At 44.7% G+C, this 11,656-nt stretch overlaps 1 protein-coding gene across 4 annotated transcripts; it reads right to left on the minus strand.

Annotated features, from left to right (window-relative positions):
- Positions 1 to 3: 3 nt before the first annotated feature.
- Positions 4 to 11,623, minus strand: LOC135552265 (polyhomeotic-like protein 1). Of its 4 annotated transcripts, none has more exons than XM_064983782.1 (15): positions 11,554 to 11,623; positions 10,392 to 10,510; positions 10,039 to 10,149; positions 9,704 to 9,781; positions 9,325 to 9,462; positions 6,639 to 6,803; positions 6,263 to 6,344; positions 5,146 to 6,170; positions 4,927 to 5,050; positions 4,466 to 4,641; positions 4,131 to 4,221; positions 3,945 to 4,032; positions 3,169 to 3,322; positions 2,667 to 2,877; positions 4 to 2,295 (listed from the first exon to the last, which is right to left on the minus strand). In XM_064983782.1, coding segments are annotated over exons 1-15 (2,715 nt in total). In that variant the 5' UTR covers positions 11,555 to 11,623; the 3' UTR covers positions 4 to 2,143. The 4 variants fall into 4 exon arrangements, with proteins under 4 accessions (XP_064839854.1, XP_064839855.1, XP_064839856.1 ...); XM_064983783.1 differs by lacking the exon at positions 11,554 to 11,623 and adding an exon at positions 11,023 to 11,331; XM_064983784.1 differs by lacking the exon at positions 9,704 to 9,781.
- Between the last annotated feature and the right edge of the window lie 33 nt (positions 11,624 to 11,656).

An 11,656-nucleotide genomic window follows, 5' to 3' on the forward strand; every position in this document is an offset into this window, starting at 1 on the left:
GCGTGTTGTCCTAGTAGTTGGTTTATTATTTGTTTTGCATGATATTGACCTAGCCTTCGCCAAGCTTTAAATTTAAAACACAATTAGCAGAGCACCTAATCATAAGATTACTGATTATTCATAATAGCCACAGTCATTGCTACTGTCACAAGAGCCTTGGATAGGTGCAAGTTATAAGGAAAGCTATGAGGAAGACCACAACCCAGGGTCATGTTCATTAGGGCACGCAGCATGAAAATGACTGATTCTTATTGGAAAAGTCCAGGTAGTCCCTCTCTGTTTCAGTCAGTTTCCTTCCGTTTGATGCCTAATGAGCACGACCTTGGTGACATTTTCTATCCCTACTGTAAATAGCTCTTCCTGTGTGTAAAAGTGCAAAGACCTTACTTAAGATTAAGGATTGGACATTTTTTTTTTTTCACCTAAACTGACATACCCAAATCTAACTGCCTGTAGCTCAGGACCGGAAGTAAGGATGTGCATATTCTTGAAACCATTTGAAAGGAAACACTGAAGTTTGTGGAAATGTGTAATTAATGTAGGAGAATATAACACATCACATCTGGTAAAAGATAATACAAACCAAAAAACATGCGTTTTCATTGTGCCCCCCCCCCTCATCTCTGAAATGCAAGAGGCCATTCATTAAGATTGGATTGTAGGTATAATTTAAATTTTGTCCACAAAATGACAACAGTGTGTATGCAAAGTTTCAGACTGGTCCAGTCAAGAATTACCTGGCTACACAATATTTTGCATCAAGTCTGCCAGGAGTTTTCCCAAATGTGCCGAATTTGTCAATTTATATGTGTTCAAGTACATAACTATAGAGGACATACAAAAATGCTATGGTAATGAAACATTTAAGTTTACACACTCCCAGGAATGCCATACACGATGGATCACGGATCACCCTAACCTTCACACATCTAGATGGCCGGGGTTGGGGTGGGTATGGTGCTAGAGACAGCAGTGGGGTCAAACTGTAGAAACCAGTTACTACATTTGAATATAAAATGGATTTCTTCAAACAAAACTACACTACATTTTATCTCTGGGACCCTCAGGATGACAAATCAGAGCAAGATTACTGAATATAAGTACATTATTTACCTTCAGAGGTGAATGTATCAAACCAGTTGCCGTGATAAAAGTGTTTTGTTGTTGTGCATTATCCTCAAACAATAGCATGGTATTTTTTTCCTTTAATAGCTACGGTAAATTGGACACTGCAGTTAGATTAACAAGAATTTATGCTTTTTGCCCATATAAGACATGTCTATGTCCCTGAAAGTTTGCTGTTGTATACAATGTTTTCTAGTCACATTATCGCATATTGAGCAACAACCATCCCGGTTAAGGGACACCGATCCCATTTAGGTTAAAAAAAACTAACATTTAAAATAAGCAGGAGGGCATATAATCTAAAACATGTTGAGAAAACTGAAGTAGCCTATGGGATGGTATCACTTGGATCGGGTATCCCTGTACTTCAGATCCGCATAGATTATTGTTGCCACTTTAAAGAGGACGTTTTGTTAATATAAATCCTATGCACCAATTGTAAGTTGCTTGCTCATTTCAGCAGACAGAACATGTCTCCCTCTATTTGTCAAGTTTCTTAGGCCAATATATTTGCTACTTCCCAGTAATGGTTGGCAAAGGCAATGTGTCCATTGCTTTACATGACCTTACCATTCATAACTACTCGTAAAAATAAGGAATGATATGAAACACGTTTTTTTTTTAACGGACGACTCCGTTCTAGTACTATTTTTTTGATCATCGAAACTACTTAAAGGCCACAATTTCCACAATGATTTTCTACAGCGTAAACAAAGGCAGTCCAGCCAACAAAGGTATATTTAAATATATAGGCAAATATTACACACATAAAGGGTTTGCTCACTCACTCACATAATATAACATAATACTCCACATTTAAGGTCCACATTTTGTGGATAGAAGGCTCATTTTCTCCGCTTTTCATTCTGTTTGTTTTGACAAAACATAGTAAAACCAACAGGGACCCCACTTAATACGGTTCAAAAGTATTTCAACAGCCATATTGTCACCTCCTTTCTCTTCTTTCTCTCATTTTTCTCTTGGGAGTACCTCTCCTTTCCTCCGTTCATTCTTCCTCTCAGTCTCTCAGGTTGTTGATATGGGCACAGATCTTGAGGGCGGGACCGAGCTTGATGTTCATGGTGGACATGAGATGCTCCTCTCGGAGTAGCAGCAGGGCCTGTCCGTCAATCTCCTGCGACAGGAAATGGTCCGCCAGCTCCTCACAGCCTGGGTGAGGAGAAAAGGAGGAGAGGAGAGAGGGATAGAAAGAGGGAGGTTGGGAGTAAGAGAGGGCGGGAAAGAGAGAGAGGGAAGGGGAGACGGTAAGCAAGACAATAACATGAACAGCATTTACAATGGTGAAAATCTAATAGCAATGGCCTGCTACCTCAACATCATAGAATAATAGAGGGATTTAAAAAAGCACACAAAAAAACATGCAAGATAACTGTAATTCGAGATTTCAAAAGCAACAGAAACACAGAGTAGCATTTGGGTGTTGTTGCATGACAACGCATGTCCTTCTAAGCTGACGGTATCAACCAATGATGTCTATAGTAAGTGAAGTACAACATAGAGCTCATCTCTATGGTACCAACCTTGCAGAGATGATATGAACTGAGACACTTCCTCCACACTCCACTGGGCGGGGCTGCCGGGCAAGAAGTGGGGCGCCTCCGAGCCCTCCAATCGGAGTGTGGGCGGAGGCTGGTGGCAGGAAGAAGAGGAGGCCGGGGAGAGGGACATGGGATCGTCCTCGTCCTCCCCGCAGCTGGAGACGTCCTCCGATCGGCTGGACTCGGAGCGGCACTGTAGACAGTGAACCAGGATTTTGTGAGAGGTGCGTGTGCAACAGGGTAGTCACAACATGGCCACGCTTGAACACGACAAATATGGCATTACCGTTTGACAAGCAGATTTTGAAGCTATTTGAGGACAGAAAGGTAAACGTTTAAATTAGGGTTAGTGATTTAAACCCATCTAGAAACCACCCTACTTTCCACCTTTTCTAGTTTGGACAGACAGCAATACAGGTCTCTTCAGTCATCCATGCCAGCTCATAAACAAGTGTACAACTATCAATGATCAACTGACCATTACCTTAACTGGTAAGGGTCTCCCGGCTATTTTGGCACTGGCGATCTCAGAGCTGGTCCTGTGGGGGACCCTCCTCCTCAGGACCCCGTCCTCGTCAGAGTGGGAGAGGTGACCCCCCTGTCGCAGGCGGAAATGCTGGCTGCAGCTCACATTATACCTGGAGCAACACGGAGGAATATAGTAGGCATACACTGAGTGTACAAAACATTAAAGACACCTGCTCTTTCCATGACATAGACTGACGAGGTGAATGCAGATGAAAGCTATGATCCCTGATTGATGTCACGTAAATTCTCTCCAAACAGTGCAGATAAAGGGGAGGAGACAAGGTCAAGGATTTTCAACCCTTTAGACAATTGAGACATGGATTGTGTACGTGTGCCATTCAGAGGGTGAATGGGCAAGACAAAATATTTAAGTGCCTTTGAACAGAGTATGGTAGTAGGTGCCAGGCGCACCGGTTTGAACTGCAACGCTGCCGGGTTTTTCACGCTCAACAGTTTCCGGTGTGTCTCAAGAATGGTCCTCCACCCAAAGGATATCCAGCCAACTTGACACAACTGTGGGACGCATTAGAGTCAACATGGGTCAGCATCCCAGTGGAAAACCTTCGACACCTTGTGGAGTCCATGCCCCAGCGAATTGAGACTGTTCGGAGGGCAAAAGGGGGAGCAACTCAATACTAGGAAGGTGTTCCTAATGTTTTGCACACTCAGTGTATACTGACATATAGTATACTTATAATGACATATAGTAGACATACAGCAGGGAATTTGTACCTCTTGGAACAGGTCAAGGAGCAGAAGCGCTTCGTCCCTCTAAACTGTCTGGCTGGGGCGAAGCTTTTGCAGTACTCACACTTCAGCACTGGGAAGAGAACAGGAAAAGGTTTAAAGAACGATACCAATTGCAGTTTGCAGAGGCTTCGATGGAAACGTGACCCGGGACTGTGGTCTGAGCCGAACCTGTAGCTGTAGTCACAGTCTCAGGCTGACTAGAGTCTATATTGTCCATGGCCAAATCTTCTCCAGCTGGCTCCTTCACTGTGCCACTCACCTGTCAATCAAAATACAGGAACAAAATGTGTGGTGTTCAACATTACTGATTACAGGGAATTATTGAGAATAGTGTCTACAGTGCATGTCGTTATTATACAGTACATGTCACTACATCTACAGTACATGTCATTATTTATATCAGGTGGTTTATATCCGAAAAGGGTACGAATGAATGTTGTATTGTATATGAGAGCTACAACTTCTCCAAAAACTACAAATCCCAAGGTGAATACTGCATGTACAGGGAAAGGTTCAGCTCCCTCCTGGATGACGAAGCCCTCTATGAGGTGGGTGAGGACGTGGGGTTTGACCACAGCCTGTTGAGGGGGGGCTCTCTCCACCTGGCCACCCCCCATACGGGACATCGAGAGAGCAGGGGAACGAGAGGGAGAGGGGGAGGGAGAAAGTGGACCAGAGCCTTAAGAAAAGAAGGGTGGGGGGAGAAAGGATTTTATAATTTATTTTTGAACAATTTTAACCAAGTCTGCCTGGCCACAGTGGCTAAATCTGTGCAAACGTGAGGTTTTTGGAATCATGCATAGGTATTGATCCAAGGGGATTTGTCAACTTGGTGGCTGGGCCAAGGTGGAAAATTGTCTCCTTGCACTCTTATCCTATCCTCCTTTCAGTGGTCGTAAATGAGAGGAATGAGAAAGGCAAAGTATTGAAGACAAGTGGGCCCATTTATTAGTGGATTCCTTACCTGCTTCCGTGGCGGAGGAGGAGAGGGCAGGGGAGTGTTCACTCGTTGGAACAAGGTGGGGAGGAGGGGCACCATCATCGTCATTGGCTGCGACTGACTCGGATTTCCTCTTCATCGACTTACCCTGAGAGGAATGTCATTCATTCACAAATGGAATCGACAACCACTACGTTGTTTAGAAACGTCAGTAAATTGTTGTGTTAGTAATGAACAACTCACCTGGGTAGGCTGAGAACACACAGACTCTCCATTGGCTGCCACTACGGTGCTGCTCGCCTCAACCAAAGGCAGGGGTAAAGTATGGGAGGAATGGGAGAGGGTGGGAGGAGAGATGGCTGCATGGGACTGAGAGGAGTTGCTGCTGGCCAAGGTGCAATTTGGACTTGGCTTCAGCCCAGGTCTCTGATTCTGATTGGCTTGCGCATGCACGTGAGAGATGTGGGCCAATGGGAGGGTTTCCTGGGCTGATTGAAGGCTCTTTAAATCCGTCCGTCGGTTTATCACCCCTCCCTCTCTGGAAGTGATGGAGGCCACCATGGTGAGAATGCTGGCTCTGCTGGAACTACTCAGAAGAGTAGCTCCATCCTGGGAACAGGTGTTCCGGGCCTGGACCAAGGCCAAAGCCTGGGGGCTTCCTATGGAGCTCTGCCTGGCTCCTACTATCTGGACTGGGATGTGCGGCGGAGGCTGGGCAGCACTAGTCTGATTGTTGGCGGGGGGTGCGGGGAGGATGGGAGGCGGGTTGCGGGATGGCAGTTGCAGGGGCATACGGAGACCCTGTTGAGTTTTGGGCTGGATTGGAACGGGACCGTTCCCGTGGCCTCCCTTGTCGTTAACAGTGCTTTTCTGCAGAGGCTGAACCACCAGTGTTTGAGTACTAACATTGGGCTTGATGGTGGCAGCAGCCACCTGGTAACTGTGGGACTGGGCGGGTGCATTGGAGGTGGGCACCAGAATGTGCGTCGCCGTGGCGGCGGAGGTAACTGTGGTGATAGCCCCGCCCCGGCCAAAGTTGGGTCCAGAGAGGAGGAGCTGTGAGAGTGGGACAGAGGTGGAGGGTGAGGAGGGGGTGTTGGAGTGGTGGTTGCCCGTCTTGAGGTTGAGAGAGGACAGGTTGGCGTTGGAGCTCTGGATGTAGGTGGGGATCTTAATGTGGGACTGTTGCTGTTGGGTTGGTTTAGTGGTAGACTGTGGAGTGGACTGGTTGAACTGCTGGTGAGATGACTGGACAAGGGAGTAGGTCGCTGGGAAAGAATGAGGAAGGAAATGAATAACTAACAGGTAAGAAAGTATGATAAGTATGTAAGGCTAGGTAAGCTGCGATTTCACTCCCCACCTGGTTCACCCCTCTCTGGGGTTTCAGTCTTGACCCCGACCCCCTTGGGACTGCTGACACATCGCAGAGCCAGGTTCTGTACCTGGCCCAGAAAGAAAGGGGGAGATGAGTGTATGACGATTGATGGAAAGAAGAGGCCAGAGAGAAGGATGCAAGAGAAGAAAAATCTAGTTTCACCAATTTCAGAGCCCAATACTGTAGTTCGACTGCACAAATATTCAAGATTTTGCCTGGTCCCAGATCTGTTTGTGCTGTAATGGCCACAGGAACAGGCAAGACAGCACCAACAGGACTGGGAACGAGCTATTCTAGATTACATCACAAAAGCAGGACTCACTCCAATGTTCTCAGTCACGAATACGAAGTTGATCCATACCTGGTCATTGTCTGATTGGTTGCTGGAGGAAGTAGGTGTATCTTCCCGTTGTTGCTGCTGCTGAGTCTGCGGCTGCTGGGTGACTGTTGCCATGGCAGTGGTTGCCGTGCTACCAGGCATAAAGATGAGCTGGGAGGAGAGGGGAGACCTCAGAGACCGGTTCACCTACAGTATAACAAAAGAGTGTCAATCAAATAGTCCTTTCATGGAGGCAAATGACAAAAGCTGATACTCTTGAGCCAAGCCCAAACCAAACCAAGCTAAGCTGTACTAGGGCTGTTGTGGTGACCGTATTACCGCCACACCGGCGGTTACCAGTCATGAAGGCAGTCAAATTCCACGTGACCGTTTAGTCACAGTAATTTGGCTTCTCTGACACTGCTGCTGGTCATTAGTAGCCCACCAAACTTGCTAACTGCCTGGTACTCAGCACTCTATTGTCCCTCTAATCACTCTGACAATGCAAATGTCATCAAAAATCTAATGAAACACTTAATGAGAGCCCATGAGCTCATGTTGCGCAACATTTCTATAGGCTATGCAATTGCGCGAGAAAACAGAGTGATGGCCTCTATTAAAAAGAGGAGGACCCCATCAGCTTTCCATAGGCTAGGCCTACTATATTTATTTCTCAACTTTCCTAATATTAAGCAAATATTAAGCACATTGCTTATCTTTACAACAGGAGTATAGCCTACCTGGCTGGGATGAGTGTCCTCCATTCGCTATTTAAGTGCAGAGATGACATGTATTTTTTCCCCTGCCCCTGTTTCGAGACATGTGCATGATAATGGTCCATTCTAAATCAAAACGGATTTCACACATATATTATTTAGTATATGTAAAGACAAGATTAAAGAATAGTCTGATGGGTGACAATATTAGCTTATCACTTGTGAATTATATATTATCACTTGATGCCCATCTTAAGGCAAGAAACAATGTCCTTTTTTCTCTTCGAATCATAGTCCACACCTCATATAGCCCAAAGGCCTATATGTTTTGATAAGGTTTGTATCACAACTAACGTGGTCAAATAGAGCTTAACTGGCATACATAAGCAGCGCGTGAGTTTCGAGTTTGGGGAAGATAACCATAAAAATGCACCTTTATAATAAAAGCACTTTTAATAATCGTGTTTTCCCACTAATGGAACATTCACACTTATAGCTTACTGCTGTGTGCGCTTATAATGTAAAGAAATAGCCAAATAGTTTATCAACATTTTAAGTTAAATGTTCTGATCTGTTGCTTCAGCCACATTGCATAAAACTTGTTTTGATGCTAGAGGTTAATTCATTTGGCATCTATCACATCCCACAACTGTCCCAGACTATGTTTGGAATATTTATTTCTCACACAGAATAGGTCAACTTTTGTACTATAGGGATAGTAGATTGATATAAACTAGTGCTTTTTCTGTTCGTTAGGCCTACTCATCTTGTTGGCTGACGAAAAGTAAATGTGGACAGTTTTTCCAATATCTTCAATACGCACCCCGATGTGTCTGTCTTCACTTGTAGCCTGTGAGAAAGACCAGATCACATGATGGAGAGTGGTGTGAGTGAGAAGTGCTTTGGAACAGGCAGTACTCAGGGAGAAGGGGTGCAAAAGGCATGGATTGTTTAGGGTGAATTATGGCCACACAACGGGGATTCTGCCGGAAATTCGGGGCATTATCAAGTGTTTCTAAAATTGTGAACGAGAGACTGACGAAGTGTGTACAGTCTGCGCAAAAAAACAAAGCAGAGCTCATGCCTTTCAAGTGACTTTTTTCAAATCATTATTTGTCGCATCAAAACATTTAGTTGGTAGACCAATTAGAGATACATTAATAACTCTAAATTAAGCATATAGGAGTACCTATTTCTATGTTAACCGCTCAACAAAGAATAGTCGCATGTGCCCACTCCCTCAAATCCTTCGGCAAAAATATGCTTTCTATTTTATTCAGCTTTGTTCAATTGTATACTTCATACTATAAAATAATGCCATGGAATTCTATGCAAATCTTGTCTGCTAAATTAACTAGTGTAGCCCACAGCCATATGACATAGCCAGATCAGGGCCTAACATAAGGACAACTCAGAGTATGCTATTCTCAAAAAATAATATCCCCAATTTCGTGATATCCAATTGGTATTTACAGTCTTGTTCCATCCCTGCTCTCCCGTACGGACTCGGGAGGGGCGAAAGTCGAGAGCAATGCGTCGCGTGATTCAACCCGGATCTGTAGTGACACCTCAAGCTCTGCAGTACCTTTGACCGCTGCGCCACTAGGGGGGGCCCTAGAGTTTGCTATTCTGTTCTTCTGAAATAGACTACGTTTTCTTCATATCATGCTTCTTTAGATCTGTCTAAAATAAATACTGGATTTATTGTGAAGGTGTAGGCTATATTACATTGATTTATTAGACTTTTTAAAATGTAGATGTTCCAAAGGTCTGCCTCAGTGGCTTGTAGGTTATGTGTGGAAGTCAGGAGATGCTGGCTTTAATTACCGTGAGATCGACAGTTATCTGCTTGACAATCATCGGCTGACTAGATTTCGGGACCGTCACAGCCCTAAGTAGTACTGTGCTGACCTGGTTATGCATCCACCATAATGGAATTGGAACTAAGCCAGCAAAGTTTTGTTCGGGTCGGCCTTATAGTGTGAATCAGGCAATAGTGCATGGGTTCTCACTCTCAGATACATCTGTCCCTGTCCTGCCGCGTTTCCGCCCAGCAGCACTGATTGGCTTATAGTGGATGTCGCGGAGGAGCCTGGGCCTATAGCGCGGGTGCTGGTTATGGCACCACCCCCAGAAGTGGTTACATTCACCTGAAGGGGAAAGGGAAAAAAGTGGATTTGAGAACAATCAAAGCTAACTGTATTGACTATTTTGGAGACGATCAAACAATACAGGTGCCCGTGATTTCAAATATATAGAATGTCATTATCATTCTCAAAAAGCAAATTGTGGTTTTAAGTAAATATTACTGGAGTGGCCTCTTTGAAGCTGGATTCTTATCAGTGATTTTGGGTAGCACGCCTACTAGTTGTCATAGATGTGTAAACGTACAGATGTGACTGTGGTGCTTGTGTTCTGAGAGGTGCTGTTGGCGGGAGGGCTGGACTGTCGACTGGCAGCAAGGGTGGCCTAGAACAGGGACGAAAGGGACTAATGTCAAAAGCCATTGCCATACCGCAATCGACAGAAGCTCTATCCTAGTCGAGTTTAGAGCGGTAAAAAAACGGACCATGTAGCAAACCTCGTGATGATGTTTCAACATAGTGTACTGTCATCCTATAGCCTAAACATTCGCAACCTGACCAGGACAACAAAAAAAGCACCCATGCCGTTCTATTCTGAGCATGCATTATTAGTAGGGGTGGTTCATAAGGATGCTTCTGTACCTGTTGTACTGCAGCCAGGTTTTGTAGCTGGGCACTGTTGATCTGTTGCTGCAGCATCAGCTGCTGGAAGTACTGCGCTGCGTTGGGCTGCCTCTGCAGCGCCTGAAGGGCCTTCAGTTGCACAAGATAGAAAACAGGGAGAGGGAGTCATTGACATTGCACTGTCAATAGCCTGCAGGTTGATATATACGAGCGCTTACAGAGTGATAATGCGATAACTACACTACAGGCAGGATTACAGATGACACTGAGTGACACAGAGTACAATTTGGGATTGTCATGTCAGAAAAAGGCATCAGGCTAAACATAATATCCCCATTCATATGCATGCACACCCACCCACAATTACTGACCTGCACAGCCTGTCTCTCGTACAGGGACATGGAGTTCATTTGAGAGGGGCGGGAATTCACCCCTGATGGAGTGGTTCCATTGGTTGAGCCCTGGTTTTGATCCCCATCTGTCTCCATCACTGAGGAAGAGAAGAGGAGCGTTCAATCAAATGCTGACTAGAAAACCATGTGAAAAGACATGGCTATCCGTCACTGGTGGAAGGTAAAGGATTATTCACACTGCAGCTCTGTGGAGAGGTGGAATATATCTGTCATGCCTGGATAACTAACATCTAGATTTACATGTTGACACGATATTGTAGCCATCAATCAAGAATGTCATGCCTCCTTTCACTCCTTCTCCTGGCTGTGCTTGCAAACATTTGATTGTCATGCAACATAAATTCAATGGCTAGTAATAAATGCATTATTAGTCGCTTGCAAGGTAAATCATTATTAGCTGGCTAGCTATGAACATGCTATACAGCTCACTTGTTGCACTATAATTAGAAGCAAGTTGAGTGCTGCTTGCCATTACAGTAGTTTGCTAGCTAGCTACAGTACCTAGTTGCAGCCAGTGCTAGCACACAAGCTAGCTACTGTGACTAGTTAGCTACCCGTGCCCATCGTTTGCTGCAAATCCATTGCTCACCGTGGACGTCGGTGTATTGCCACTTTTGTTTCTCTCTCGACTTCAATGCGTCGCAGTATGCAACAATTCCTTTTGCACGACGATATTGCAGTACATTCAATTAGGTTGTTGATATTTTGCATAAAATTGTGCGGAGGACTACGCCTCCTTTTGATGTATGTCCCTTTCCGGCGCAAAGGAATGACGGCACACATAGGTCGCGTGCCAAAACGTTTTCACAACAACATAGTTACAATGTCATCTCTAGCTGCTATAGCAACACGGTTATTATGCCAGTAATTGCAACAGTGTATGTGATGCTCCCTGTTACACTGTAGCTGCATCTTGAAAATACTCCTGCAGCCGTGTGCATCCGCTACTATGAACTTGATTACCTCAGTTTTGCTATCATAAACACATTTCCCAGAAATCATTGTTTCATGTGTGTAAAAATGAAAGAAACCGTTTTACCTTCCCATGTACTAAGATGCGTTTGTAAGTAAAGCTACCGTTGCGTTTTTATTTCAAAACAATGTTTAAAAATGTACTTACTTTGGCCGCTTTCCTCCCAAGCTTCAAGCTCTAAACCTGTCACTCAAAATGGTCTCTCCCAGCATCAACCGAGCCCAAGTCATGTTGAAGTACTATTTCAAAA

Source organism: Oncorhynchus masou, chromosome 13 (assembly GCF_036934945.1).
Source record: "Oncorhynchus masou masou isolate Uvic2021 chromosome 13, UVic_Omas_1.1, whole genome shotgun sequence".
NCBI lineage: Eukaryota > Metazoa > Chordata > Actinopteri > Salmoniformes > Salmonidae > Oncorhynchus > Oncorhynchus masou.